This window comes from Alternaria incomplexa (genome assembly GCF_024043165.1).
Source record: "Alternaria incomplexa strain BMP 0042 chromosome Unknown scaffold_13, whole genome shotgun sequence".
Lineage (NCBI taxonomy): Eukaryota > Fungi > Ascomycota > Dothideomycetes > Pleosporales > Pleosporaceae > Alternaria > Alternaria incomplexa.
The window spans coordinates 799,895-826,973 of record NW_026249862.1 but is presented as its reverse complement, the minus strand read 5'-3'; the positions used below and the strand labels follow the sequence as shown (position 1 = coordinate 826,973).

Sequence of the window (27,079 nt, the reverse complement as noted above, 5' to 3'; positions counted from 1 at the left end):
GGAGTAGCGTGCGAATCCCTGTCGGGGTCGGCCTCCATGCTTGGCATGTGGGATGTGGATGTGGTGGTGGAGTTGGTGTGCACAAAACGGGCAAACTGTCCGGTGAGTCGTTGAGACATTTGCGAACAGAGACTTCAGATGAATGCTGAGGTGTGATTTTGTCAGCATAGAATGGTAGTATTGCCCTATTGCGAAGCGTGAAGTGTTTGCAAGTCGAAGAGCGCGAAGACTGCGTCGATGTGAAGACTCACGATGCCGCAGTTTAGGCGAAATCCGAGGTAATCCAGCACTTCTAGGTACCAAGAAGAACGTCAAAACTAACGCAGGTACCATGCACTGCCATTGGCATCTCCGCTTGTTCATCAAATCAGCAGCATGCTCATTGTCAGTCTCGTGGGATCGTTTGCCACACTAAGGAAATGCCCTGACACTAGGACTCAACATACTGCTTTCGTAATAGCAGAGGTCGCCATTCGTATCGGCGCGCCCGAAAAGGTCGGCATGTCGCTGGTGACTTCACAGTGGACCGGTAGCTGTACGTGATGATTTCTCTTTTTGATAACCTCACTCAACATCTCCGTGAGCAGTATGCAGACGAGATGAAGCCGAGAGTCTGATTGATGTTCCATTCGAGCGTTTTTGCAAGAGCGAAACTTGGCGAGTATTCTGTTTGCATGATCCAGCGTAGGCAATGACCACAGGATTTCTGAGGAAGCGACTGTGATCGTAATAGCTTGGTTGGTTGATTCGAAAGAATAATCCCATTCAGAAGTGGCTTGAGGCTCGGTTGGTTACTTTGCTGCAGCTGAGTGCCCTGCCAGCATGCACCTGTTCGCTGCTTAGGAAGATGGCTGATATCCACGTATTGGCTGGTTGATCGAGCGAATCTGCCAAACGTCATTGGTGTTCTTTCCGGGCTTCGAAGCCAACAAGTCCGTATAGTTGCGCATATTCCAGCCTATCGTCAACGACGAATGTTTTTGGAGACCAGCCAACCCCTCAGCGATGGACGTCTGCGGATCGGCAAGCCGATGCCGGCACTGTCTCATGGGTACATTATGTGTCAGGTTACAAAAGAACGCATCTCTTTCTCGTAGAAGCATACTCGAAGTCCGCTATGTCCAGTCGCATCAAAAACTTGTGATGTGAAAGCAAGCTTCCGGCAGAAGCCAGCCAACCGTCCCGCACGGGCGTCCCCGTTAGTTGAGCTGAAGCGATGCGAGTTATTGCGCTGAAATACACCGTATATGCAGCATGAATACCGATAGAGAGAGGGGGTGATATATTAACGCTGTGGGCATTTGTGGACCTCGGTGCGTAGTGAGGATTGCGTGTTGATGGCCTGAGCATGGAAGGAGTTGGACCCTGAAAACCGCGCGAGCACCGGAGATATCCGGCAGCGCTCTGATATGCCCAGGTCGGAGATGACGCAAAGCACGTTGGCTCGGGATATCGATAAGTTAGTGAGCCTATCCCAAGGCACATTGCCGACGTTAAGATTGCCTAGCTGCCGCTTTTCTGAAAGCTTCTGCGCTGCGGACGTGCACACCTTCTACTTGCGAGGCGATACTCCCGAAATCCACTACCCGGTGACAGCCATGTAACGAACCGACCACACCCCTTATTTCTCCTGTCACCATTGCATGCAAGTCAGTTTTGTGCCTACAGTGAGTCAGTAGTTCAGATACATGTAAATTCAAGTCAGGTGCAGAGAAAGGGATATGCAAATATCGTGTATATTGCTCGTGCGGTTTTTAGAGGTAGCCTTCTTTTCGCTAATTATGCACAAAACAAAGGAGATAAAGGTCTACAAATCTAACATCGTCATGAAGCGAACACGCCAGCAAAAATCTACTGCTTCCGCGCCTGCGCGTACTAGTGCAATCCACTCTCGCCAGTCTCAGCCATGTGGTTCTGGCATTCGACCATGATCTTGACCATTTGCGAGATCTGCTCTAGGCGGCTGATCACGACCTTGTTGCCATCGACAAAGCCAACGCAGTTGTACTTGACGCCAGTCTTGGCCGAGAACTCGCGGACGAGCTCTTGGCCGCGGCGGAGGTTGTGGCGAGGTACGCGGGGGAACAGGTGGTGAACAGCTTGGAACTGTAGACCGCCGTGGAACCAGTCCATCCAGGGTGGGCAATCGACGTCCATGGTTGTGCGCAGTTGGCGTTGAGGGAAAGACTCAGTGGGTCCGAGGTCGGCTGTGGGCATACCCCAGTGAGAGAGGGTGATTTGTACGTGCAAAACCATGGTGACCATGTGCGAGATGATGACGAAGCCGACACGAATGGGCCATGTGGGAAGATAGAGCCAGCAGAGAAGGTAGCCGAAGATGTACCAGTAGCAGCACATGAAGACGATTTCGACGGGGCGTGTCCACCATGCTGCACCCAATTGAGCTGCTCGGGGTGAGACCAAATGCAACCAGCCGAGGAAGTATAGGTTGAATCTGGCAAAGGCCATGATCGGGTAGTAAAGGTACTTTTGGTAAGGGACAATGACATCGCATGCAGCGTCCCATACAAACTGGAAGTTGTAGAAGGATGACAGAACGGACTTGATGTAAGTAGGAGTGGTGGAGAACAGAGGGATGTTCTGGATGTCCGGATCATGCTCTGGCATGTTAGTGATGAGATGGTGGACGTTGTGGCTGGATTTCCACCAGCCGATGCTGAGGCCAGAGCAAAAGTCTGCGATGAAAGCGCCGATGAGGGTATCGATGACGAAGTTGCCTGTGATTCCACGATGGCCGGCATCATGTGCTGTGAACATGATTTGTTGCTAAATTATGTTAGAATGCGTTGATCCAGAAGGAGGGAGAGGACTTACCCAGAAAAGACCAAGGAAGACTGCGGAGGTCATGTACCACTTGGCGTAAAGGAAGCCGGCGAATGCAGCGAAGAGCAGAGCGTATCGAACCGACTCTCTGGCGTATTCTGAGTAGCGGCATTGGTATAGTCCCTCGTCTTTGAACCGTTGGTGCAATTCACGGTAACTTTGAATGATGGTGTTTTGCGTTTCCACGTCGAGCGAGGGGTTGTCGCGGAGACCTTCTTCGATCTCCCTCTCCTCTTGCTCGATGGCATACTGCTCCCTGTGCCTCTTCTTCTCTTCCGCGGCAGACAAGACTGGTGTCTCCATCTCATCTTCGCTTTGGATAAGAGGCAGCTTTTCGGGGTCGCTGGCAGGCCTGCTACTTGAGCGGTAGACACAAGTATCTGGTTTTCCAATCAACTTCTTGCTGATGATGGCGGCGGCCTTGTTCATGTTAGCGAGGACGGTAAATGCGAACAGGTGGGGGGTAGACCCACGGATCCCAGGTCGACGCTCCTCCCGCGACGTGACTTTTCGGACTCTGGCGCCGCGGCCAATCGCTTTCTTTCCGCAAGATTGATGTAGTAGTCCGGCGAGCGGATTGGAGGTTCCATGTTGGCCCAGGGCATCTCGACACGACCGATGCGATGCTTTGTCATCATAAGCAGTGCCTTATTGGTGTGATAGCTGTTGTGAGGTCAGTATTAGGTCAAGCTGGGGTGCTTACTCAACGCTTCCGCAGTATCCGGCGACATGGTGTGGCCGAACTTTGCCTGTTGCGGAAGGGCTGGTAGGGCTGGCGATATTTAGGCTCGTCCCGCATTACATACATATTGATCTCGTCTGTCGCGTCTCTTCCCACCATGTGCAGGATGGCGAGACGGCCGCCCGGATGCCTATTGATCCATTCTCCGAGATTCAGGACATAGCCCTCGTGGATTACGATTGGCTCGCCCTCGGCAATCTTTTGCGCGATCTCGGCGGGCGCGATGATTCGGTGTCGCGACATGATGGCTGGGGCTGGTTGTGAGAGGTGAGGGTGGGCGTGTTTGGTTAATCAGCGGGACAGCAGGATATATACGATTGCAGGAGCGGGCGAGCGAGGGCTCTGGCGAACCTGGGTACTTTTTGGGGAGATTTCCCGCCTACGCCGTGCGCACGGTTCGCGGGCCAGGCGAAATCTTGGAGCGTTTGCTTGCGAAGGGGGCGGAGCCGTTTGGTACGTCACTTTGGTGGCACGCATACGCACGCGGGAGTCGGAGGTGCCAGCGAGTGGAAGAGCAACAAAGGAGGCACTCCCAACGGTACCGCACAGTGGGCCCGCCCAAGGCCCTGTAGCTCGCAAATTCACCCGCCATGGAGCCTGCGCTTAGCCTGGAGCGACCAAGCCCCGCGAGACCCTGAGGCCGCGGGAGATCAATCTCACAGCGCAGCGTATAGATGGGCCGTCGTGGGCACGAGAAATAGGAGAGTGGGTAACGGCTTCCTTTGCTCCAGGTGCCCACGGGCCCGCGATAGGCAGGTGCAACGCAGCATCGTCCTCGCAGCGCACGCCAAGCCCTTGGGAACACGAATCGAAGTCCCGAAGGCCCAGATGAGCCCGCATGCGGCCTAGTGCAGCCAGCATCCTGGGGACCTTGGACCCTTTGGACCCTTTTGCGGGAAAGTCGCCCCGCACAGCGAACGCCTCTGACTGGCCATGCGAGCCTGGACGCGACCCGCCAATGCACAGCGGCAGGCAGGAGCGAGGCAGCCAGGGCATCCATCTCGCAGTCGGCCCTGCTGCGCTCCCCACCACCTCGAACCATGGCAGGGCAGGGAGATACTTGTCTGTCACGCCGCAATGCAATCAACGCTATCACCAAACTACAGCGGGTGACACCCTTGGCACAGCCGCCACCGCGTGCTGCACGCCTGTGCACCGGGCAACGGCCTATCTGTCCCGATCGTCTCAAGCGCGTATCCAGTATCCGTAAAAGCAGTTTCAGTCGCCTGCCTAGGTCGTATTGCGTATCGATCCCCATGCGCTATATCCAGACGCTCCACACAGGTACGCCGCGCGTACTCGCAACATTCACCCCGTGCATGTCTAGCACCGCACATCAAACATCAAGCTGCTTTTCATCCACCACCACTGCCGCTTCCGCGTGCTTTTTGAAGGGCGGACTCGGCCCCTCAGGCACTGTCCAGCTGCCTATACGTGTACGACGGAAGCCATTTCTACTCGCAATGCCCCCGCCCTTCATTCGCCACTCCCACACCTCGAAAACATAACCACATCCGAATCACCCACCTCCAGAAAATTCACCGGCAGAATATTATTCATGATACCTATGGTTGCGTCAGCGTGCGCGTCATTAATTATTTCGGGCACCACGAAAAGACCGAACCGCCGTTTTGACCTGCTGGGTCCATCACGCATAACCTGCGTCTGACCAAGTCAGCTTACCGCCGAAGAACCTCAACTATAACGTGTTCCTATATGGTTCCTTGTAGACTTGCGAAGGATGACCAGTTGCCTGCTCGGGCACGAGACTAGGCGCCGAGGCACCAAGATGCACCCGAATCCTACCCTCCTGCATGTCCACGATCGCGGGAGGTGGCTTAGAACCTATTCGTGATAGGTGCTAGTATTGAACTTGCTGAACAATAGCTACAAAGTCGGTGCATCTCTTTATGCCCTACACGTCCTTCGACAACGACGACGCCGACAGTAGCCACCTGGCAGCGCAGGCATCGGCATCTCGACAGCGGCACCCATAAGCGGAGGCGATGATAAGGATCACCCTGTTGAACCGCTACTCCTGAGATGGTTCACCTGTGTCCTGGGCGTTATGCTGGCCGATCACACAGCGGAACCGCTAGCACACAACAACGACGTTACGCAATAGGAATAACAATCAACAATTCAACGAAGGCGGGGAGAGCATTTGCACATGCGTCGCAGGGCATGGCCATGATATGGATGATGCATGCATCCGGAGACGGGAAGGTTGTCAGATCCAGCATTCGAGATCGTTTTGCTGCGCATTTGGTTTTTCTTCAACAAAGTTCAAGATGCCGAACGTATAAATGGTACACCCACGACTAGCCTGGCGAGCTATACTAGCATCCGCAAGCTCTGCCGCTTTATGCGTACTTTCGCGCCATGGTAGCGGCTACGTCAGCGCAATAAGCTCCTCGCAATTCACGAGGTGCACAGCGGGGTAGCTGCGTTGTGGCTGCGCTCAAGCTCACATTGTAGTTGTGCAGCTTTGCGCCTAAGTCAATGTCTTGAAATTTGGAATTACTACCTCAGCACGCGTCATATTTGACGATTTGCAGGAAGGAGGCAACGTAGCCACTGACTACAATGTGAAGATGCGCAAGTATGCGACGAATAAACCACGTATGACGCTATAGTCGATCTTAGTTGATCACAGATGTAACTAATCCGACCATGAATTAATCCGACCAGACCATTCAAATACTTGGCCTGACCATGCGAATTGTTGAGCTGTCCTCGAAAGTGAACCTGTCCTTCAAAGCTAATCAGACCTCGGAAGCCGAGTTGACCTAGGACACAGCTCGCCCGACGGCTGAAAGCTCACCCGACTATGACTAGCAGTTCATCCGGCCATGACTAGTAGCTCATCAGACCATGACTAAGACCTAATAGGCTAGGGTCATCCCCGAACGATCGAGACTAAGAGTTCACCCGACCATCGCTAAGAGCTGGGCTGGCCTTGACTAGAGCTGAGCTGACCATGTGTATAAGTTCATCTGACCATGAAATTGAGACGAGCCAACTGATACACCTACTTCAAGTTCAACCGACTAATGCACGTGGATTCCTCTCCAGAACAGAAGTGGTTTTGTCTTTTGTCCTGAAGTGGAACCCACGTGCATCAATTGATCGAACTTGTAGCACTGGTATATGTGGCAAGATTGTATTACAGATGTAAAGCTATTTACGAACAGTCGCTCCGTCTCCTCGTCTTCAGCGTCAAGAATCCAGTTCATCTCCCATCTGCCGCATCCCGGTGCCTTCCAACAGCAGGCCCATCCTACAACTCCTCCTTATCCTCCTCATCAACCTCAGTATCCTTGATAGGATCCTCTTCCGCATCACGAATCGCCTTGGCAAATTCTTCCGCCTCTTTAGGACTATTCGCAAACAAGTGTTCCCGGACAAGTCTCTGCGGCGTCTCGCCAAGCCACTGGAACAAGCTAAAGTCCTGGTACTTGTCTGTACGGAAGATTTCGAGCACCTCGACGTCCTCATCGTCAGACAGGTTCTCGATGAAGTGGCCCATGTTGCGAGGGATGACGCCTACGTCGCCGGCTTGGAAGTCGAATGTGCGCGCTGTGCCTTTGGCGGCGAAGATCGTTACGCGGGCGCGGCCAGCGATGAAGAAGGACCATTCGTCTGCGTTGGCTGTGGTGAAGAGTTAGTATGGAACGATGGATGGGTAATTGAGTGACTTACGGTGCCAATGCATCTCGCGGATTGCGCCAGGCTGAATGCTCAAGTGTGCTGCAGCGACAGTCTTGGAAATGGGAAAGTTTGTCGAATCGGTGATGCGGACTTGACCACCAGTCGTGTTGACAGGCTCCTGAGCAAGCATCTTGTGGGTAAATTGGATCTTCGACTTCTTGTATCCCTTGCCGCCACTTGGAACCTCATCGTCGATGGGACCGGGCTCTGAGCCCTGGAAGATGTACTTTTCCTTCTCGGGGATCGCCTTGAAGACTTCTGGCGAAACGCGGAAGTTCTCACCCAAGACGGACTTGGGAGTCAGTCTCATCCAGTCGGTGAGCAAGAAGGTAGAGTCTTCAGAGAAGTTGCCATCGTCGAACACGAGTAGGAACTCGGTGCCATTAGGGCTCAGGCCTTGCAGCGAGTGAGGATGGCCAGAGGGGAAGTACCATAGGTCACCCTTCTCTAGGTCATCGACGAAAGAGCCACCTTCAGGATCGAGAGCAGTGATGCGGACCTTGCCTTCGAGGACATATGCCCATTCGGCTTCCTTGTGCCAGTGGAGTTCACGAATGACGCCTTCCTCAAGACGCATGTTCACGCCGGCTAGCTCCTTGCTAGTACCCAGCTCGCGAACAGTCGTCTCGCGCGTCCAGCCACCCTCCTCGATACGGATATGCGAGTCGGCAAAGGACCATCGCATGTTGGGGATCGCGCCATGGTCGGTGCTGGGTGGGCGGACGAGATCTGGGTTTTGTCGTTCGCGCGCTCGGTTGCGAGGCCCTAGAACACTCGCTCCGTCACCATTGCGCTGGAAACTTTGTTAGCATGTTGACCATCATCGAGCTAGATATTCGTCGTTCCGCGGAGGAATGATCTCAATGATGGACTCACGTAGGGCAGTGGCTGAAGCTTGTCGCCTTGTGAATCAATCTTCTTGTCAAATGGATCATTGTTGCCAGGCTTGTACGGGTTGAAGACTTTGTTAGGTCCTGCGTGGTGTCGCGCACTGCCAGCCAGCGGTTGTTGTTGCTCCAGTGGCGCAGCCACGGCACCACATACGCCAAGCGCGACCAGTAACGACGGAAGATGCATGACGGCTTCAATTGACCTCAAGTGAAGAAGCTGAAGAGGATCGCGAAGTCGAAAGTTTATTCACCCGGCAGACGACGCCCTTTTGACATGCCGCGTGCATTGCGCGTCCTGCAATGCCGTGTGCCGATGACGACAGTCTAGCCATGATTATTTATGATGCTTGCTTGACACTAAGCAATCAACCATCCACTCCCACGCCATCTCCGCGCATCAATCACCATTTTTCCACGCACCATACCCACCGAAACCGTTTCCCCGCACACCAAACGCATTGCTTGTACATGTACAGCCACATCAGGAAGGTCTTCAAGCCACACGTCCTGAGATATCCTGCAATTGCCGCAGCGGGCGTCGAAAGCTTAACTGAAGCTTGAGTCGAAGTGCCTGTCGATCTGCACGCTGGCTCGCGTCTTCCCGGTTCTGCTGACGCGATTGTCTGCACCCCGCCCCAACTGACATAACTACCGGTCCTCGCAGCCCTCCCAATATACGACTACACGATCTCCTCCCACGCGTGCAATCATGAGCAGCGTAACGCGCAGAGACGCCACGCGCAGCGGCGCAGACGAGGAAACGCCGCTTCTCGGCCGAAATGGACCAGCCGGCGGAAAATCGGACAGCAAGGGGACTATGCAGCGGCTCAAACGGCACATGAATGCCGATGTTACGAAGAACTGGGCAGATCTTGTTTTGCTGTATTGCTACATTGTTACGGGGCTACTGGATAGCTCGGCTGTCTTCATATGGGGCTCTTTCGTGAGCATGCAGACGGGTGAGTAAGACGCGCCATCTCTCTCAGACTAGAAGCTTACTCAACATGCAGGTAACACCGTGTATCTTGGCTTGGGCATTGTCGCACCTTCTGAGGGCATCCGTTGGATCAAGGCATTGACGTCCATTGTCGCGTTCTGTGCTGGCTCATTCTGCTTCGCGCGCTTTCATCGCTACTTCTCACCTGCCAAGAGATGGGTGCTCATAGTATCCTACATGTTCCAGACGCTACTCATTGCTGTCGCTGCATTGATCGCTACTGTCGGGAAAGACACCAAGGAAGGTCTTCATTGGCAAATGATTGTTCCACTCGCTTCGGTCGCTTTCCAATCCAGTGGCCAGGCAGTCACGTCGCGCGCCCTGAAGTACAACGGCCTGACCAGTGTCGTGCTTACGAGCAACTACTGCGATCTCTTTTCTGACCCTCAGCTGTTCAAGATTTCGAATGTGGAGCGCAACAGGAGGATCGCTGCACCCGCGATGCTGCTGTTGGGAGCCTGCATCGGCGGATTGTACGCGCACAGCAGTGTAGGTCTCGCAGGTGCCTTATGGACTGCTTGTGGCCTGAAGCTCCTGGCTGTCTTCGCGTGGGTCTTTTGGAAGTCGGAGGTCATTGTGGAAGAATGAAATGTCGCTCCGACAAGAAATTTTGGTCGTCCTGTAGAGGCCGTCCTGTTGGTCTCAGGCAGCCACGCCCAACCATGGTACCACCGTCGCAACAAAACCTACTCTATATTATTCTTTATGCTGCCCACAGCCGTCTCCAACCATTACTCATCCATCTTTTGGACTTACGTCTCTATAATCACCTCTGCCCGAAAACAACTCGTGTCTACAATACAAGATGAAGCCCAACAGACAGGGTATTTATGGCTTCGTCAAGAACCGCGATGTGCAGCCACTGCTCAAGTCGGAGATTCGGGGCCTCGCTAACATCCAAGACCGCCTTGCTGGAGCCACGGTAGTAGCCTTCGATATGGAAGGATTCAATCAGCATCCTGATGGTCGATACCGCTCCAGCGAGGAGTCAGGTGAGCTTGGAGTCGCAGTACTACGACCCAGTTCGAAGCCACTTCGCTGCTTCTCGTCTATGTATCACTTCTACAATCAAAACGAGATCGAGGCATTTACCATTCGCATTCAAGAACGGCGTTACGGGCCTGTTGTTGGAACCATGACCGACGAGACCAAGCAGACTGCTGGCGCAAGACTGCACAAGTTTTTGTCCTCCATCCCAGGCGAACTTATACTGGTGGGCTTTGGTATGCAGAGGGAATTCAAATGGATCAGCGATGAGTATCCGGCCATCGCAGCACTTTTTACTTCTTGGTGCGATATACAAGAGCTTGTCGCCGATTCCGACAAGAGCATGACTGCCGAACCCGACAAATTACTTACTCAATATCGTGAGCCCAGTCTAGATCGAGTCATGAAAGCTCTGAAAATAAGTGGATGGCGCTCCAGGCATCAGAAACATGGGGCCGCTGGCGATGCCGTCAAATTTCTGGCTGTTCTTTCCGCACTCTTTTGGGGAAGAGTTTTGCATGAACTACCCAAACCAAGCATTTGCCGCTTATCACGTCTCCCACACAGGAAGTATGATGAATATAGTGGGATACGAAATGCGCGTATTACCGCGTGGGATGGAAGTAAACTGCCTTTGCAAACACCAAACGGTTTAGCGGATTTCTGCGCTCTCCATCATGGGTTACTTGCTGTGGGTCTCGATGCAATTGCGGCAAACTTGGCAAGAGACAGAAAGAGAATATGGTGGGTATCATTTCTAACGAAGGAGGCGCTCGACGAGTTCATTGCCAAAGTGCATGGGTCGCTTTACGAGGGAGTGAAACTGTTCGTCACACCAATGGCTCCACCAAACAAGTATCTAGCCGCCAAAAGGTCGAATGAAATGCCTTGGAAACAGCCGAGAACCGTCAGTAGATACGATGGCGATGATCTGATAGCAGCTTTCGAGTAAGTCAAGGAACCGACATCGACTCGGATACATTCGGGCTAACGTTTATAGTATACTTAGCACCGTAGGTGAATGTGAAGAAGAGGTACTCGCGTACTGTCGCCGCAACTCGGACAAACGCTCATCTGGCTCCGCGATACCGACGCAAACAGCACTCCCGTTAGCTGCCTACAGCCTTTCGGTTCTGATACCGCTCCAACACACAAGCACAACACTCACCCGACCTTGCAATATTTACCGCGAAGGATGGCGCTCGAATCGCTGAAGAGATCCTTTGGGACTATGATGAATATTACGAAGAAGAAAGAGCCATCCGAAGATTCTATCATGACAACCGACTCTCCCGGTCAAAGCTTTGGCAGCCTAAACTCGTGCGCCATGTCCATTGACAGCGAAGACGCTCCACAAGACAGCGGCGTCGACATCAAAAGTCCACCAGTACCGCCTCCCAACACGCAGTCTGACCAGTATAACGACATCGATACTGTGAACCTATACACCAACCCCAGCCTTATCGAAACCGAGGCTCAGACATCCACCACCACCCCGACATTCACCGGCCTCCCTTCCACCATCCGCGCACTAATCTGGTCCTACGCCGCTCCCGCCCCGCGAACCCGTTTCCTCGAACTCCACACCTACAACACTATCGACCACATCCCGCGTCTCCGCTACATACCCCCACTTCCACCGCTCTTCTCCACCAACCAAGAAGCCCGAAACTTCATCATCGCACACGAAGGTGGAGAACTCGTTAGTTTCACTTCGGAGAACTTTACCGCATTATTCTCCTTTCACGGCCGAAAGATCGGTGGAGAAGAAAATGAGAAGAAGTTCTACTTTAACTTCGACAGGGATATCATATGGTTGAGTGCGAGGTTCACAGCTGCTTGCAACACCACTGAGACAGTTCGTCTGCAAACATTGTCTTCTATCCTGCCGTCTGCCAGTCTTTCTCGTATCCAACGCCTCGTAATCTCATACTCGGGTCTGGACTCTTACGCGCTTATTGGACCACATCTGCGCCCTTTTGCGCGTCTTGAGACGTTGTATCTATGTATGAACGATGCGCGCATCAAGGATAATGTGAAGAGGTTACTCAAGAAAGGTGTACCGGCTGATGGTGTGACGGCTGAGAAATTGAGGAGCATGATTGAGCAGACTGAGGCTGATGAAACGGATGATGATGAGGAGAGCGAGGAAATAGCTATGGAGAGGTTGATGGTGAGGGCAAGGAGGAGAGTGCTGGAGGTTTATCTGAGACTAGGAGACTAGTGGGTGTATGGCTGGGTCTTTAGTGTTGATGACTTTGGGTATGCTGAGCTAGGCGCTTCATTCCAGAGAAAACCATGATCTTGATTTGGCTCTACGACGAGGGCATTGGATAATGCCCAGCGGGAAGAGTACGTAGCATGTGCTCATACAATCAATACCAGCACCCCAAACAAGCAAGAGTCTGAACAGGCCTGGAGCCTACATCGACGTTAGGTCACCTACTTTGCAAGTTTTCATGTTCATGTAGGCTGCAGGCCTGTTCGGTTTTGTTCCTAGGTTGCTATACTAAACGACCATGTCATCCAAGCTTGGCGACTCACCCACCGTCCGCTTCGATAACTCAAAGCTCAATACAGTATGATCCATATAGTACATCAATAAGCGCCATCGGCGAGGCTTAGTGAACCCTTCTTGATCCGGTACTTCGATATCTTCTGAAGTGTCAAACATGCCTTGTAAAGGCGCTACAGCCACACCAAGCAGCCGTTCATTCGGCCCTCCCGCTATCTCCGTCTCATTGCCTGACCGAAACGGCAGAAGGTATTCAAGTTCAAAGCCATACCGCGGCTCCCCAGTGTTCTCGTCTCTAGTATAGTACAGACTGAAGACGCCGACACGGCCCGCCGGAGAACCGACTATGAAGACGCCCAGCTCGGGTATCTGGGAGAAGAAGCAGTGTCGGTCGCAAGACATGAGGTAGTCTACCCATCGGCCTGGATGTAGCGGTCGTCTTATCGCGACGATGGGCTTGAGAGGCACATTGAGTGATGTTGCGGAAAGGCCTTGGATGAGGAATACGTCCTCTTTGGTGAAGATTAAGAATGGGCCACCCATCTGTTCTGCGATAGGCCTCAAGTCATCAGTCAGGCGATACGGCGCTCTGTTAGGGCTGCGCAATGTTCCGGGTCGAATGGAAGACAACAGCGTCTCACTTATGCCAAACTGCGCTGCGTTAGTCACCTAACGTGTCTTTAACTTTAATATGAACGAAGAGGAGATTTGTTCCCTGTGATGCCGCACCTCATCTAAGAAAAAACTGAACAGGCTTGCGGACTACGTCAAACCAAAACCCTACAAAGTAGGTCACCCAACGTCAACGTAGACTCTAGGATGTTCAGTTTTCTCCTAGGTTGGCGTGGCTTTACTCTCTGCCTACGTCCTAGTTGGATGCAACCGACAAGAGGGGGCTTTATATTACATGTTGCAAAAGATACAGTAGAGACTACACTTACAGATTGAGCCAACTCCTCAAAGGTCATCCCGAGAAGCTGGTGATTCGAATCAATATCTTCTTCGTCGTTGTCTGTCTCGGTCGCTTCGCTGACTGCTTCGATTTCTTCGTCATCTGTACTGTCCTCTTCGTCGTCTGTGTCGGGATGATATTGATGAGAGGTGGTTTCGGAAACTTTGAAACGTTTCTTCTGGTCGGAGACATCTATGAAGTCGCAGTCTTCGTCCAACGGTAACTCGTATGCGGATCGCGTGTCCAACGCTATAGTACCCCAGGCTCCGTGGAGAACATTTTGCGCGCCCGGACAGTCGCACAGGAACCTGTGAGATATGTAACGAGGCGGCTTCGAGAGATTGCTTGCGCTTGCGCACCAGCCTAACTGGAATGTAGCCACCTCCTGCTTGGTGTACAAGTCCCACATCGATGTCTTGCCATCAATGCAGCTGCTCAAAAGCCAGCGACCGGAGTCACCGTAGAATGATACTGCGGGAACATTGTTCGTCGCCTGAAGGGTAAAGACGTTGTTCTCTCTTCTGCTGTGTGGGAAACCAAGCTTGGTATCGTGGTCTGAGACTTCCAATCCGTTATCGGAAGCGAGCGCAAATGCGATTATCGTTATCTGATGAGTGTTCTGTTGAGGTTAGAGGAGCAGAGCGTGTGAGGAATAAACGTTCTCATTACCGCACTAATCGCGATCATGCGAGTCTTGCGCTGTACAGCCAAGCCCCAAGCACTTCTGCCGACATTGGAGCGAAGAAACACATGGACACCGTCCTCGTCAGCAGGCTCCTGCACGTTGGTGCGCCGTTCCAACGCTCGGTGGATCTCTCGGGTTCGATATATAATAACGTCGCCATCGTCGCAGGCCAGCATGAGCATCTCTTCGTTGCCGACATAATCGACCAAGATGCGACATATAGAGTGAGGGTTTGATGGGTCAATTCCATACCCACGAGTGCCAGTTCTTGGCGGGTGCAGCACAAGCTCAGGCTTATCAGATAAACTCTGGTCAGGAAAGCTTGGTTGATAGACATAAAGCTCATCGACACAGGCAAGAAAATAGAGGTTATGTTGATGCGAAAGGCCCGTCAAGTCGCAACGCCAATCTCGCAAATCTGGAGGCGCGACACCATCGGCGAACTATCCTGGGTCAGCGGCAATATTAAAGATTCGAATCTCAATTATTCGGCAGATTCTGAACGTGAACGGTATGACTGTGTTTTGCTAAGATCATGGTAGGCTCTCGCCGTGCTCCCGGCAACTCAGTAGGGCACGCATGCAACATCGCAACTCACCCGGTTTTCTCCGCGGTGATCACCCGTTGGTATACAGGCGATGTGTGGGAACATGGTGAATACCGCATTCTTGCTCCAAAAGTGGTGTTCAAAATGCGAAGTTTGTGTCGTGTGGTGGGCGAGAGACAGAGCTGGTGATGGTTGGTTGTGACGTGAGCTAGCGCCATCCTACCTAAGTAGGTACGGCCCGCGGTTAGACGCCCGGGCGTGTACCACGTGCTAGTGCATTCACCACTGTACCTCATACAAGGGAAAATCTGAATACCCTAGAGCCTAAGTTGTCGTTGGGACACCTACTTTGCATATTTTTATCTTAATGTAGACTCTCGGGTATTTATCTTTGGCCTTGACTAGGGTGACTGCTCAAGCATAATAAGAAAAAGCGGGCACGGAAAATAAGTCGGTCACGGAAAACGGTTTATACTCAACAAACAGTTCGTGGTAGGGGACCAGCGGTTGAAAATAGGCCTCAATGTCACGAGACTTTCAGCCTGTTCGGTATTATAATCTTATAGCGCTATGAACGTCATAGTTATATATGTCTCTCGTCATGCTTTCTCGTCCCAAGACCACGGCCGATGCCAGACCACTTGCATAGATCTTTCATAGAACATCAACCCCGTTAGATCCAGTATCCGAACGCCGTCTAATGCTTCGCGGTAACCTTGTCGCCAGTGAGCTTCTCAACAGCCTCCTTGGCACTAAAGATTCGTTAGCGGAGGTTCGAAGAGCAGTAACAGCAAAACTTACACATCGCCGAGAGCAACCATGCAGACCGTCTGCCAAACGCCAAGACCGATTCTAGGAGTAACGCCACGGTAAAGACCCTTGATACCGTTGTTCGAGTAGATGTACTTGAACGCAGATGCGACATTCAGGTTCTTGGGGCGGTTGGGGTCAACAGTCTTGGACTGAAGCTCCACGCGAATAACCTCAATAGGCTGGTTCCACGCGCTCAAACCACCACCGAGAGCTGAAGCGGTGATCTTCTCAATCACGCTGAGCTTCTCGCCGTGCTGCTTGTCCATAACCTTGCGAATACCGGTTTCCGCAACACGAGACAGACCGAAACGGGATCCCCAGTTGGTGACCTGGCGCACCGCGACGGCGTTGACACCACGGTTGATACCGCGGAGACCCTCCGCGCGCCAGATGCCCATGAATGTCTCGAGCGTACCCGGAGGCTTCGCACCGGTGGCTGCGACCTTGTGCTTTGTAATCTCGACCGTTTTCATGCAAGTGCAGAAACCCATGGTGGCATAGGCTTGAGCAAGACCACCCGTCATACCACCAGAGATACCGGCAAGAAAGTCGGGGGCGCCGAATGACTTGGCGTAGTATTCGGCTTCGGAAGCGACGAAGAGAAGGACGGCTCCTTTGGTGGAGGCTTCGATCCAGGCCCATGGAATGAGACCCTGGTAGACTGTATGTTTGTTAGTGGGATGGTCTGGAAGCCGTAGAATGCATACTGACATCCAAGAACACCTCCACGCGCCCAGATGCGACCAATGGCTCCCGAGAAGCCTTCAGACCTGTTGGCAGCCATGGTAGTCTTGACGACCTCCAACGGCTATCATCGGTCGTTAGTGTGCTTCCGGCGAAGTTTGTTGCATGAAATTGCGTACCTGTCCCAGAGTTGTCACTCTGTCATCTTCAGTCAGCTTCAATTGCTCTCTTGGTGTTGAAGTGGGATGTTTACTTACTCAAACATGTTGAGACCAGCACCGACTGCGCCTACAGTCAGCACATATTTCCGCTCTCTATCAGCACGCAGACTCACGCAACAGATTGCTAAACTTGACCGGCTTCTTCTCGAGCGATGGCGGGCCGTTCCTCGCCATGCTGGGGACGCCCGTCGCAGGTGTGGAGCTCATTCTCTGGGATTCTCTTGTCGAAGATATGCGGCCTGACCAAGGCAAAAGGGTGCTCCGTCGCAAATGTGAGTAGTATCAAGTGTGTGAGCAAAGCGAGGAAAGGGATGCATAGAAAAACGGTATAAGCTTGCGAGGTGGTCTGTGTTGCTGGTTGACCGCCGTCCGGGCGCGCTATAATTGGGGTTGTCCCTGAGGCTATCGGCCACTTGGCGGAAGGGCCATGTCCCGCAGCTGCTTCCCATCCGCGGCCATGTACCGGGCGAGGGGTCTAGCATTGCTTTTGCCTCCAAGTACTCTCCGAAAGTCACTTTCTCTATTACAAGTATGCTCGTGTTTGCTTTTGCGATTCCATGTACAGCTATGTAGTACACCACCTGAACAGCGAATTGTTGGGTCGGATTGGCGTCGGGTCGCACTGGAGAGCTCAACGATCCGCATCGGTTCCCCATCGCTCAACGAAAGCTACCCACGCTCCGAATATCCCGGTTACTTATCTCACCGTTCGTTGCTTTTTGCGCCGATGCGATTGGGCCAATTTCCTACACCTGAAAATGGCCCGAAGGCACTCACGACGGTTTCATCGCAACAGACACATAGTATGAACTTCATAGAGCGTAGATTTCTGATCATCAAGACGTGAGAATACAGCAATTCGTTCACTAAAATGTAGTGATGTAGCGCCGTAACGCTCCCATTCCCTATCCTTACATTGCAATTCTACACAGGACAAGGTATCTCTGAATGTTAAACAAATTCCTCCACATTCTCCTGGCCGTAGAGCACGTTGCAGTAACGCGCTTACAACTTAGCACCAACCAACTTGGCGTAAGCCTCAGTGCTGAAAGACTTGGGCCTCTCGATGGGGGCACCGACGGCACGGTCAATGATGAGCTGAGGAAGGACACCGAGCGCACGGGATACACCGAAGAGGACGGTGTAGTAGTTCTGCTCAGTGAGGCCGTAGTACTGGAGGAGGACACCGGAGTGGGCGTCGACGTTGGGGTAGGGGTTCTTGGTCTTGCCGTGCTCGGTGAGAACACCGGGGGCGATCTTGTAGACCTGGCTGACGAGCTTGAACATTGGGTCGTCGGGAAGGTGCTTCTGGGCGAACTCGCGCTGGGAGACGTAGCGGGGGTCGGTCTTGCGGAGGACGGCGTGGCCGTAACCGGGAACGACTTGGCCAGCCTTGAGGGTGGACCACAGGTAGTCCTTGATGGCCTGGTCGCTGAGGTCGTTGCCGATAGCCTTCTTCATCTTCTGGAGCCAGACGAGGACTTCCTGGTTGGCCAGTCCGTGGAGAGGACCAGCAAGACCGTTCAGACCAGCAGCCAGAGACAGGTAGGGAGAGCTAAGAGCTGAACCAACCAAGTGGGTGGTGTGGGCGCTGACGTTTCCACCCTCGTGGTCGGTGTGGATGGTGAGGTACAGGCGCATCAGCTCAACGAAGTCCTTGTTCTCGGAGAAACCGAGCTGGTTGGCCAAGTTGAAGGAGTAGTCCTTGTCCTTCTGGATGGGAGCAACCTTGCCGTCCTTGTAGATGTTGCGGTAGATCTTGGCGGCGAGGGTGGGGAGCTTCGCGATGAGGTCCATGGCGTCCTCAAAGGTGTGCTCCCAGTACTGCGACTTGTGCATGCCCTTGGCGTAGGCCTTGGCGAAGTTGGACTCGTGCTCGAGAGCAGTGACGGCGAGAGAGAACTGGGCCATGGGGTGGAGGTCGCTGGGGCAGCGGTCGATGAGCTCCTCGACGAACTTGGGGACATCGGAGCGGGCAGCCCACTCGGCGGAGAGGTCGCGGACCTGCTGCTCGGAGGGGACCTCGCCGGTGAGGAGGAGCCAGAAGAGACCTTCGGGGAGAGGCTCCTGGCCGCCGGGGGCCTTGGGGAGGAGCTCCTGGCATTCGGGGATGGTCTTGCCGCGGAAACGGATACCCTCCTCAGAGTCGAGGACGGATCCCTCCCAGACGAGCGACTTGATGCCACGGGCACCACCGTAGACCTGGTCGAGAGTGACCTCGCCGACAACAGTGTTGCCGTGCTCCCTGGGATATGATGTCAGCGGTGCACTGGGGTGGGCGCGGGGCCGGCAGCACGTACTTGCGGAGCTTCTTGATCTTCTCGATCTCGCCGGGCAGCTTGTTGGCGAAGGTCTCCTTCAGCGACTGCAATTGGCCTGGTTAGCGCGTGTCTTGGCCTCTCAAGAGAGAAGTGGCATACCTGAGTCTTGCCGGTGGAGTAGCAGCGGAGGCCATTGAAGGCTGTGGTCCGCAGAGGGGCGGCGGCGCGGAAAGCGCTCGACAGTCGTAGAGCAGAAGCCATGGTAGTGATGTGTGAGGAAGGACAAGAGGGCGGGCGGATGGGGGGGAGTTAAAAGGCTTCGATCGGGACGATGCGAGAAAATATCGGTGGAGCTCGCACGGTCGTCATGGTCGCGCAACCTTGCAGCGAAAGGAATGCTACCCGCGCGGGCAACGTTCGGAAGTCCCTCAGTTCCGGTGCTGTGGAGGGCCAATGGAGTCGAGTGAAGCGTAGTCTCGCACGAGGCTTCTATCGGCAAAAAGAACAATTCATGATACCGGCATGGTCATGGTCATAACAGTTCATGTTCATGTTCGATTTCACTTTTTCGCAGACAGGTACGCAGCCGCTACTGCCGGTTTCCGAGCATACAGGCCATAGTATGGAGTGCTAAGCCTGGGACATGTAACAGGACATGCAATCGCCTCGGCACAGTCTTGGTGCTTGCTGGAGCTGGCGGGTAGAGAGTACGTCAAAACGGCGGTGCTCGTATGCAAGGCACAGTCTCTGCTGTGGGCCACGCAGCTCAGAGGCCACATGTACAGAAAAGCTGAGCGATCGCTGGGTCAACAAATGCAGGGCTCCAGATGCTGCAAGCGTCCGGCCAGCAGCCAGCGTGCCAGTCCTTGCCAGTCCGGGCTGGGGTGGATCGTCTCCATCATGTCGTCACGTGTCGGTCGCTAGCGCTGTTTTCTCAAACTCGGCACCAAGCACGCACCCAGCCATCCCTCTCTCTGTCTGGACTCATCACACGGGTCTTACTCACCTGCCGCTGCGCCCTTGACGTAGACCAGCCCCAACTCTGGCGACCTATTCCGCTGCTTCTTTGAACTCTGGCTCGCTGCGACGCTCGCACTTCGTAGTGAAGAAGACGCCTCGCGCATATCAATCTCAGCGCGCCGTCGCATCTTAGATTGAATCGCACTACAGCTCGCTCCCTACACACCTCACCACACACGTCAGCGCAATCCCCACACTGCGCATTGCATCTCGCGCGCAGCCCGCTCAACTGCACCTTTCTTCTACAGTCATCGTACTACTTAGATCTGCCCGCTTCGGCTGTCTCTGGCGAGCTCGAGCAAAGTGCTTGCGCGTTTGCCATCTCGCTTCTCTCACCTCGCGCTCCACCCATAGCGCGCTGTTACCGACACTTCTTTTCCTTTCGCATCAAGTTTGACCTGGTCCGTTGAACCTAATCATGGCAGCCATGGAAGAACTAGGCACGCAATTGCAGTCATTACAGGCCCTCAAGCCGCCGGGAGTCACGCCCACCAAGATCAAGGCTATCACGCAGCTGTGCGTCGACAACATTCAGGTATGCCAGTCGCCAGGATCTCCTACACATCCTCCGTGCACATGGGACCTCGTACTAAGTATCTGCCTTCACTTATAGTCTCACTCCGTAATCGTCCAAAAGATCGCCCAACAGCTCCAGAACAGCGTCGCCACACACAAGCTCGGAGTACTATACGTCGTAGATGCAGTCGCCCGCCAATGGGTTGAGAGGGCCAAGCAGGCTGGCCAGGCTGTGTCAAAGAACGCGGCGCAAGGAACCTATGCTTCGGGTGTGCAGATGATGCGAGACGTGCTTCCGGCCATGATGCACAATTTGATTCAATCCGCACCAGAGACACAAAAAGAGAAAATCTCCAAACTCCTAGACATTTGGGAGCGCGGTCAGACCTTTCCACAGGACATGCTCGCCGGCTTCAAGCAGCAGCTGAATGGAGGCCAAAACAGTAGGTCAAGACTCGTGTTTCAGGCGTCATCTAGCTAACCCGTAGTCAACGTAGATGCATCAGCACCTCCAGAGCCACATAAGAGTAACGGCACAGTACCAGTATTCAACGGGCACACTAACCAACAGCCAACACCCCCTGTAGCTCTGCCACAACCTCCACAAGACCCGGGCGCTCTTTTCGCTGCGCTCGCTGGCGTCGGTCAGCAGAATGGGCAAACTAACCCTCCACCTGCAGCAGCTTCTGCGTTTCCTTTTCAACAGAACATGGTACCGCCACCACCCCCTGGCTTCGTGCCTCCGCCACCTGCTGGAGCAATGGGGCAGCCTAACATGCCTGTTCCCCCCGCTGGTACGAATGAGATCGTGACTCAGATTCTAAAGGCTATGAGCGCTGGCTCCATCCAACCCGACCAAGCAATACAGGCACTGAATACGTTGGCTATGGCCCAGAATGGCGGAATGCCTATGCCACCAATGCAGCTCCCGGCTGTTGCGCAGACACCGCCACAGGTTCAGCCTGCTGCGCAGAACGGTAACCAGGCAGACAGATATGATCTGAACGACAGTAGAATGCGCGACCGTAGCAGATCGCCCGACTATCAACGTCGACGATCGCCCGTGCCTAGATCTCCACCAAACCCAAATCGGCGGGAAAGTCCGACATATGGTGTGTACGACCCCAATGCAGGTCCCGAGGGCAATGCACAACGCTTTGAGCGAGGTGAGCGCGGTCGTGGTCGTGGTAAACAGAGGGGTGGTCGTAATGATCGTAATGAGTATCGCCAGCGGTCACCGCCGCGACGACAGCCGAGCCCGCCTAGGGCAGCGTATGGCCAGTCGAAGTATATCGAGTGGGATGAAACTTTGCCGCGCGATCACATCAGAGTCCTCAGCCGTACATTATTCGTAGGTGGTGCTGGCGGAACTGAAGGTGAGATCCGAAGCATATTCGCTCGTTTTGGTAGAGTCCAAACATGTATTGTCAACCAGGATAAGCGACACGCTTTCGTCAAGATGTTGACCCGTCCGGATGCCGTTGCCGCCAAGCAAGGTATGGACACCCTCCAGGACCCCGCTGCACAGTCCAAAGCGCGCCAGGTAAGATAGTCGTTCCTGATGCCTACTTTCCTCTACTAACAGTACTAGACCCGATGGGGTGTCGGCTTTGGGCCCCGTGACTGCAGTGATTACACCACTGGCATTAGTGTAGTTCCCATCTCTCGTCTTACAGATGCTGATCGCAAGTGGGCTTTGACCGCTGAGCATGGTGGAACAGGTGGTCGGCCACTAGAGGGAGGTATGGTGATCGAGGAGCCGGACATCGAGATAGGTGCAGGTGTTTCCTCAAAGGGTATGTACATCCATGACTTGCTCATTACACGACTAACACAACCTAGCCATCAGCCGACGGGTACCGACTGACGTACCTCGCGGAGGTCGTGGAGGCTTCGGCAACCGAGGTGACTTCAACGCACGTGGAGACCATGGCGGACGTGGTAACTTCAACAACCAACGGAATGACTTCAATGAGCGTGCAGACTTCGGTCGCAACGAGTTTGCTGGTAACGGTGGTCGCGGTGGTTTTGACAACAATGGCCCGGCCAAGTTCCGCAAGCAAGATCATCGTCCCGTCAACGACCCACGTCACATCTCGCCCCGACCTGAACAAGGTGTTGCCGTCCCGCCTGCTGTCCCTGGCTTCGGATTCCAGCTCCCAGGATTCTCATGACTCCCACAGGGGTAACTCGCTTCTCCCACATCGGATGCGCCGACCCCTTGACCTAAATTACTTTCCTGTACACAACAGTTTTTGATCGACTAGTCTCGACATGGCAGGTTTCCAATGCTGGTCTTTCCGGATTTCATCCTTTACATATACGTTATAGTCTTTCCTGAAATGGTGGTAAGGCACAATCGTGGTGGACAGTCTGCTTTATCTCGTCAAAAGCATTGCGAGGCGTTGTGGCTGCGAATGCGAGTCAGCCGATCCAGCACTGGCATGCGTCAGGCAACGACGGGTTTCCAAAGGTTTTCTAGTCTGGTTAGTCAAATGTACGATCACGGTGATTCTCCATTACGCTTCGGCGGCATATCTTTAGTACTCCTTAGCTGCACTACCTGATCTGGCCTCATAATGAAAACTAAGATTTTATGATTTTTTTGACCAAATACCATTTGAAGAATCAACGAACCAGATGAGTAGGGGAGACGTCGAGGCTCCGACGATAGCTGCACTCCGGCCAGATCGCTGTAGGTGATGAAGCAACAAAGGCGCACAGTGGATAACAGGGCGAACCTTCTATTATTTGTGGTAATACAACAATATCTCTTCGGAATGATTTTGTGGCTACAGCGCTGATGCGATACATCGGTCCAAGCCAAGAAACCGAGTCCTGGCAACGAACCGATCTATCGCATCAGCGCTGTACTCACAAAACCATCCCTTGTAAATAAATAGAACTTAACTATACAACACCACTAAGGTAACGAGTCCGTACAAGAGACCTACAGCCTCACTGTCAGGAATGAACCTACTTCCTCTTCGTGGCACCGCCCTTCTTCTGACTCCCCGTCGCCTGAGCCTCCGCCTTCTCCTTCTGCACCTTCTCCAACTTCTCCTGATCAGGCACCTTCAAGCTCTTATCGCCACCCGGATGAGCAGCCAGCGGCTTGTTAGCATCCTTCTCCTCGACCTCCTCCTCATCGCCACCCTGTCCAAACTCATTGACACGGTTGTAATCGACCTTGTACTTCCACGTCTGGAACAGGTAAACGAAGAAGATAACGTCGTCGCGAAGGGTGGCCAGACGATGCAGAGTGGGCATCTTGATGGTGAAAGCGAAGAGGTCGTCGATGAAGGTGTTGAGGAACTTGTATGTCATGGCGCGGCCGGGCATGTGGGCGACAGACTGGAGACGGTAGTTGATGTAGAGGGCGGGGACCATCATGAGGAAACCGTAGGCGTAGACGGATCCGACGAGCGTGGTGATGATGAAGGAGTACCATGACTTGTGGGTTTCGTACATGAGCGAGTAGATGGCGTAGGCGATGAGGAGAGGCACGGCGACCATGTAGAGGTACCTGAATGCGACGGCGTCGTATTCTTCTGTCTTCTTTTCCGTGTCGGACAGGACGTGCTTGTCTTCGAATGCGATGGTGTAGGGGAGCAGGGAGCCAGGCATTGTTTGGCGGATGCGCACGTTGACCGACTTGGTGATCTTCCATGCTTCGATTGCCATGCCCATGCCCTGACCGAAGAGGATCATGTAGGATGTATTCTCGTTGTTATCGATGAGGTAGAGGAAGATGATGGCTTGCATGAAAACGTTTGCGACGATGGTGCGGACTGATGTTCCAATATTGTCCTTCTTCTTGCGCCAATGCTGGACATCGTTCTTGAAAGCGAGCATCTCGAAGACCATGTGGAAGATGGAGACGACCGCGGTGATGGCGAGGAGGTATGAGTTGCTGTCGATAAGGATTTCCTTGAACATCTCCATCTCAGAGCCATCGCCACCTCCGGGCGTAGATTGACCTGCAGCTGCAGCCCTGGCGTTGGCGTTGAGGTTCTCGTCGACTGCGGCGAAGATGTTGTACTTCCAGTGGGCGAGGTTGTTGAGCTTCACGTTGAGCGGGAGGGTTGTAACGGTGTCGTTCAGCTCAATCATGTGTTTCTTAAGCTGCCAGAAGGTGTTGGTGAATACGATAGGATAGTACCAGGTGTTCTGACCACTTGCATCTCGTGCGCCGGTAGCCTCGAGTGTGATGAACCGCCTGGGACCGGGATGCATGGCGGCATATTGCAAAGTACCCGCGTCGGGAATCAGGGAGACGGTGAAGTTGGGATGGTAGTAGGAGGATACAATCTTTGGCGCGTTCTTCTCCTCTTCGCTTTCCACCTCGGCTCTTTCTGGCATATCGCTCAGCAAGTTCCTCGTCTTCGCGATCTTCTTCTTGGGCTGGTATTGGGACAATGGACGGATGAAGTGGTAGGCCTTGCTGTGGTCGTAGCCGGGCTGCGTGGGGTCGAGCACGCTGCCACTCTGCGCAACGTAGAAGTGAGCAAGCAGAGTAGCATTATGCTGCACTTCCCTTGGGACCTTGAACTCGGTATGGATTTCTCTGTTCTCCTTGTAGTCTCCAAACTTGAAGTTCTTCTCATCGATCAACAGCGAGTCCTTAGGCATTGACTTGAGCGGGGGCATTGCGACGGACGAGGAGATGTACATGGCGACGTCCATCTCAGTGCCAGCAGGCCACATGGGCGCGACAGCATAGGGGATATGGCTGTATTGAGCACCAGGATCGAGGGATTGTGGGCGCTGCTCCCATGCGGGAATGACAACGTTGCCGGCTGGTTTGACGGCGGCGACGGAGCCAGTTTGCGCGGGATCGTTGACGGCGGGGGCGGGTTTGGCAGTCTGGGGCATGAAGTACTTCATGCCACCCTGGATAAGCAGGAACAGGCCAACGCTCTGTACAATGGACTTGACGAGCTATCACGGAGCCGTTAGCTATCATCTCGGAGCGGAGGGGTCTTGTTTGCGACTTACACTCTTGCCCTCCTCGGGCGGCGCGGCGGCTGCTTGTGCCTCTGGCATGATGGCAACGTGCGGAACCTTAATTCCGGCTTGAGCAGCTTGTCAGGTGGAAAAGGAAGATGAACTCGCGATGAAGTCTGAACACATAACCTGGAGACTTTCCGAGGAATTGGCGGTTCCGCCGAGGGCCCGTGCCTGTCCCGCGTCAGGGTCTAGCCACATGGGCCTTGAGTTCCCGGCCCAGGTGGCGGTGACCTCATGCACCTCACCGAAATGCATACCCTTTGGAGCTTACCCTTCACCAAGGGATTGCAGCTATGGGTTGATGAGAATGCTGCGCAAAAGGTGCTGCCTAACATCATCTTGACGACCTTATAATGGGGCTACCGCTGCCTTAACCCCTCCTCCGTTGGAGAGGCTCCTCTCAAGCTTCTGTCGCCGCCCCTCCTCAACACGTCAATTGCATTTGACAGCCCGCGTTCCGACTCTAGTTCCCTCGTTCCGAGCATCTCTATTAACCATCCGAACAACCATGGCGGACAACAACGCAACAGCTAGCAATGGCTCTGCCAAGCAGCCCGTGGTTGCCGTATTGTATGTAGACAGGACGTCAACCGATTGATGGAGCGAATAGCTAACTGTGATACAGCTGCGGCGCTTCCAGTGGCACATCGCCAGTCCACATGGAGGCAGCGAGGCAACTTGCGCATGCTCTCCACAAGGCCAACACCAAGGTCGTATACGGCGGCGGCACTGTCGGCCTCATGGGCGAGGTAGCACGAACCCTCGTCTCGCTGTCGGGCCCCGACTCGGTCCACGGCATCATCCCCGGCGCCCTCACTCAACTCGAGCAGCACAACGACCCTGCCAACCCTAACGGCCACTCTATCGACGCAGACAAATATGGACGCACTACTGTCGTCAAGGACATGCATACGCGAAAGCAGATGATGGCTCAGGAAGTCGTCAAGGGTGGACCGGGCGGCGGCTTCGTTGCTCTACCTGGAGGCTACGGAACATTTGAGGAGCTGATGGAGATTACCACCTGGAACCAGCTAGGCATCCACGACATGCCTGTCATCGTGTACAACGTGGACGGCTATTGGAGTGGTCTCATTGAGTGGGTCAAGAATGCTGTGACCAGCGGTTTCGTTGCGCCTACCAACGCTGGCATCATCTCTGAGGCTCTTAGCGCCGACGAAGTGATAACACATCTGAAGGAGTATCAGAGTGCGCCTGGACGCTTCAACTTGACCTGGGAGGAGCAGTAAAGGGTATGTGGTTCAAGGTTGCGGAAAGGCTCGATAACTCCACTCTTCAAACCCCAAAAATGGTTCAAGGCACGTCGGTGCTAGATGGTTAGACAGAATCTCACAGGTGGACTCTGTATTAGTAAATGCATCCATGTAGATTAATTAGACTACACTACAAATCAAAAGGTCTGAGAATCGTTCCCGTAGTACGTACTGAGCAAGTGAGCGTATCCGAACACTCTGGCCGCATATGGTGATCTCACCCGACAATCCCTACAAGCTGACGACATGTTCTGCAAAAGCTTTGCCGGCCCGAGCAACTTATCTTCGGCAATAAACATCGCGGAGCGAGGCTGGTGAGATTACATGCTTTAAAGAGCATGGTACCGGTGCTGAACGGAATGCCTAAGCCCGTTGAGGCAGGAGCGAAACCATGTCCGACGCGCGAGCCCATC

The 27,079-nt window shown here is 53.8% G+C and overlaps 11 protein-coding genes across 11 annotated transcripts; 5 read left to right on the top strand and 6 right to left on the bottom strand.

The window, feature by feature from the left end:
• Positions 1 to 1,875: 1,875 nt before the first annotated feature.
• J4E90_008599 (uncharacterized protein) lies at positions 1,876 to 3,829 on the bottom strand (the record flags this gene model as incomplete). Its single annotated transcript, XM_051438122.1, has 4 exons — positions 1,876 to 2,787; positions 2,836 to 3,264; positions 3,318 to 3,507; positions 3,651 to 3,829. The coding sequence occupies 4 exons, from the start codon at positions 3,827 to 3,829 to the stop codon at positions 1,876 to 1,878; spliced, it is 1,710 nt and encodes a 569-aa protein (XP_051288121.1).
• Positions 3,830 to 6,866: 3,037 nt separating this feature from the next.
• J4E90_008598 (uncharacterized protein) lies at positions 6,867 to 8,374 on the bottom strand (the record flags this gene model as incomplete). The annotated part of the gene is made up of 3 exons (XM_051438121.1): positions 6,867 to 7,237; positions 7,289 to 8,090; positions 8,174 to 8,374. The coding sequence occupies 3 exons, from the start codon at positions 8,372 to 8,374 to the stop codon at positions 6,867 to 6,869; spliced, it is 1,374 nt and encodes a 457-aa protein (XP_051288120.1).
• A 522-nt stretch (positions 8,375 to 8,896) lies between these two features.
• J4E90_008597 (uncharacterized protein) lies at positions 8,897 to 9,772 on the top strand (the record flags this gene model as incomplete). The annotated part of the gene is made up of 2 exons (XM_051438120.1): positions 8,897 to 9,146; positions 9,198 to 9,772. The coding sequence occupies 2 exons, from the start codon at positions 8,897 to 8,899 to the stop codon at positions 9,770 to 9,772; spliced, it is 825 nt and encodes a 274-aa protein (XP_051288119.1).
• A 217-nt stretch (positions 9,773 to 9,989) lies between these two features.
• On the top strand, positions 9,990 to 11,123 carry J4E90_008596 (uncharacterized protein; the record flags this gene model as incomplete). Its single annotated transcript, XM_051438119.1, has 2 exons — positions 9,990 to 10,551; positions 10,828 to 11,123. The coding sequence occupies 2 exons, from the start codon at positions 9,990 to 9,992 to the stop codon at positions 11,121 to 11,123; spliced, it is 858 nt and encodes a 285-aa protein (XP_051288118.1).
• A 243-nt stretch (positions 11,124 to 11,366) lies between these two features.
• J4E90_008595 (uncharacterized protein) lies at positions 11,367 to 12,395 on the top strand (the record flags this gene model as incomplete). The annotated part of the gene is made up of 1 exon (XM_051438118.1): positions 11,367 to 12,395. One exon carries the CDS (start codon positions 11,367 to 11,369, stop codon positions 12,393 to 12,395), a length of 1,029 nt encoding a protein of 342 aa, XP_051288117.1.
• Positions 12,396 to 12,680: 285 nt separating this feature from the next.
• J4E90_008594 (uncharacterized protein) lies at positions 12,681 to 14,047 on the bottom strand (the record flags this gene model as incomplete). Its single annotated transcript, XM_051438117.1, has 3 exons — positions 12,681 to 13,337; positions 13,628 to 13,946; positions 13,998 to 14,047. The coding sequence occupies 3 exons, from the start codon at positions 14,045 to 14,047 to the stop codon at positions 12,681 to 12,683; spliced, it is 1,026 nt and encodes a 341-aa protein (XP_051288116.1).
• A 1,520-nt stretch (positions 14,048 to 15,567) lies between these two features.
• On the bottom strand, positions 15,568 to 16,762 carry YHM2 (Mitochondrial DNA replication protein yhm2; the record flags this gene model as incomplete). Its single annotated transcript, XM_051438116.1, has 6 exons — positions 15,568 to 15,622; positions 15,672 to 16,344; positions 16,395 to 16,491; positions 16,547 to 16,565; positions 16,625 to 16,649; positions 16,702 to 16,762. The coding sequence occupies 6 exons, from the start codon at positions 16,760 to 16,762 to the stop codon at positions 15,568 to 15,570; spliced, it is 930 nt and encodes a 309-aa protein (XP_051288115.1).
• An 831-nt stretch (positions 16,763 to 17,593) lies between these two features.
• Positions 17,594 to 19,110, bottom strand: J4E90_008592 (uncharacterized protein; the record flags this gene model as incomplete). Its single annotated transcript, XM_051438115.1, has 3 exons — positions 17,594 to 18,833; positions 18,889 to 18,953; positions 19,009 to 19,110. 3 exons carry the CDS (start codon positions 19,108 to 19,110, stop codon positions 17,594 to 17,596), a joined length of 1,407 nt encoding a protein of 468 aa, XP_051288114.1.
• Positions 19,111 to 20,296: 1,186 nt separating this feature from the next.
• Positions 20,297 to 22,559, top strand: J4E90_008591 (uncharacterized protein; the record flags this gene model as incomplete). Its single annotated transcript, XM_051438114.1, has 5 exons — positions 20,297 to 20,404; positions 20,483 to 20,828; positions 20,883 to 21,928; positions 21,977 to 22,181; positions 22,228 to 22,559. The coding sequence occupies 5 exons, from the start codon at positions 20,297 to 20,299 to the stop codon at positions 22,557 to 22,559; spliced, it is 2,037 nt and encodes a 678-aa protein (XP_051288113.1).
• Positions 22,560 to 23,361: 802 nt separating this feature from the next.
• Positions 23,362 to 25,431, bottom strand: J4E90_008590 (uncharacterized protein; the record flags this gene model as incomplete). The annotated part of the gene is made up of 2 exons (XM_051438113.1): positions 23,362 to 25,326; positions 25,384 to 25,431. 2 exons carry the CDS (start codon positions 25,429 to 25,431, stop codon positions 23,362 to 23,364), a joined length of 2,013 nt encoding a protein of 670 aa, XP_051288112.1.
• Positions 25,432 to 25,903: 472 nt separating this feature from the next.
• Positions 25,904 to 26,642, top strand: J4E90_008589 (uncharacterized protein; the record flags this gene model as incomplete). Its single annotated transcript, XM_051438112.1, has 2 exons — positions 25,904 to 25,965; positions 26,021 to 26,642. The coding sequence occupies 2 exons, from the start codon at positions 25,904 to 25,906 to the stop codon at positions 26,640 to 26,642; spliced, it is 684 nt and encodes a 227-aa protein (XP_051288111.1).
• Positions 26,643 to 27,079: the final 437 nt, after the last annotated feature.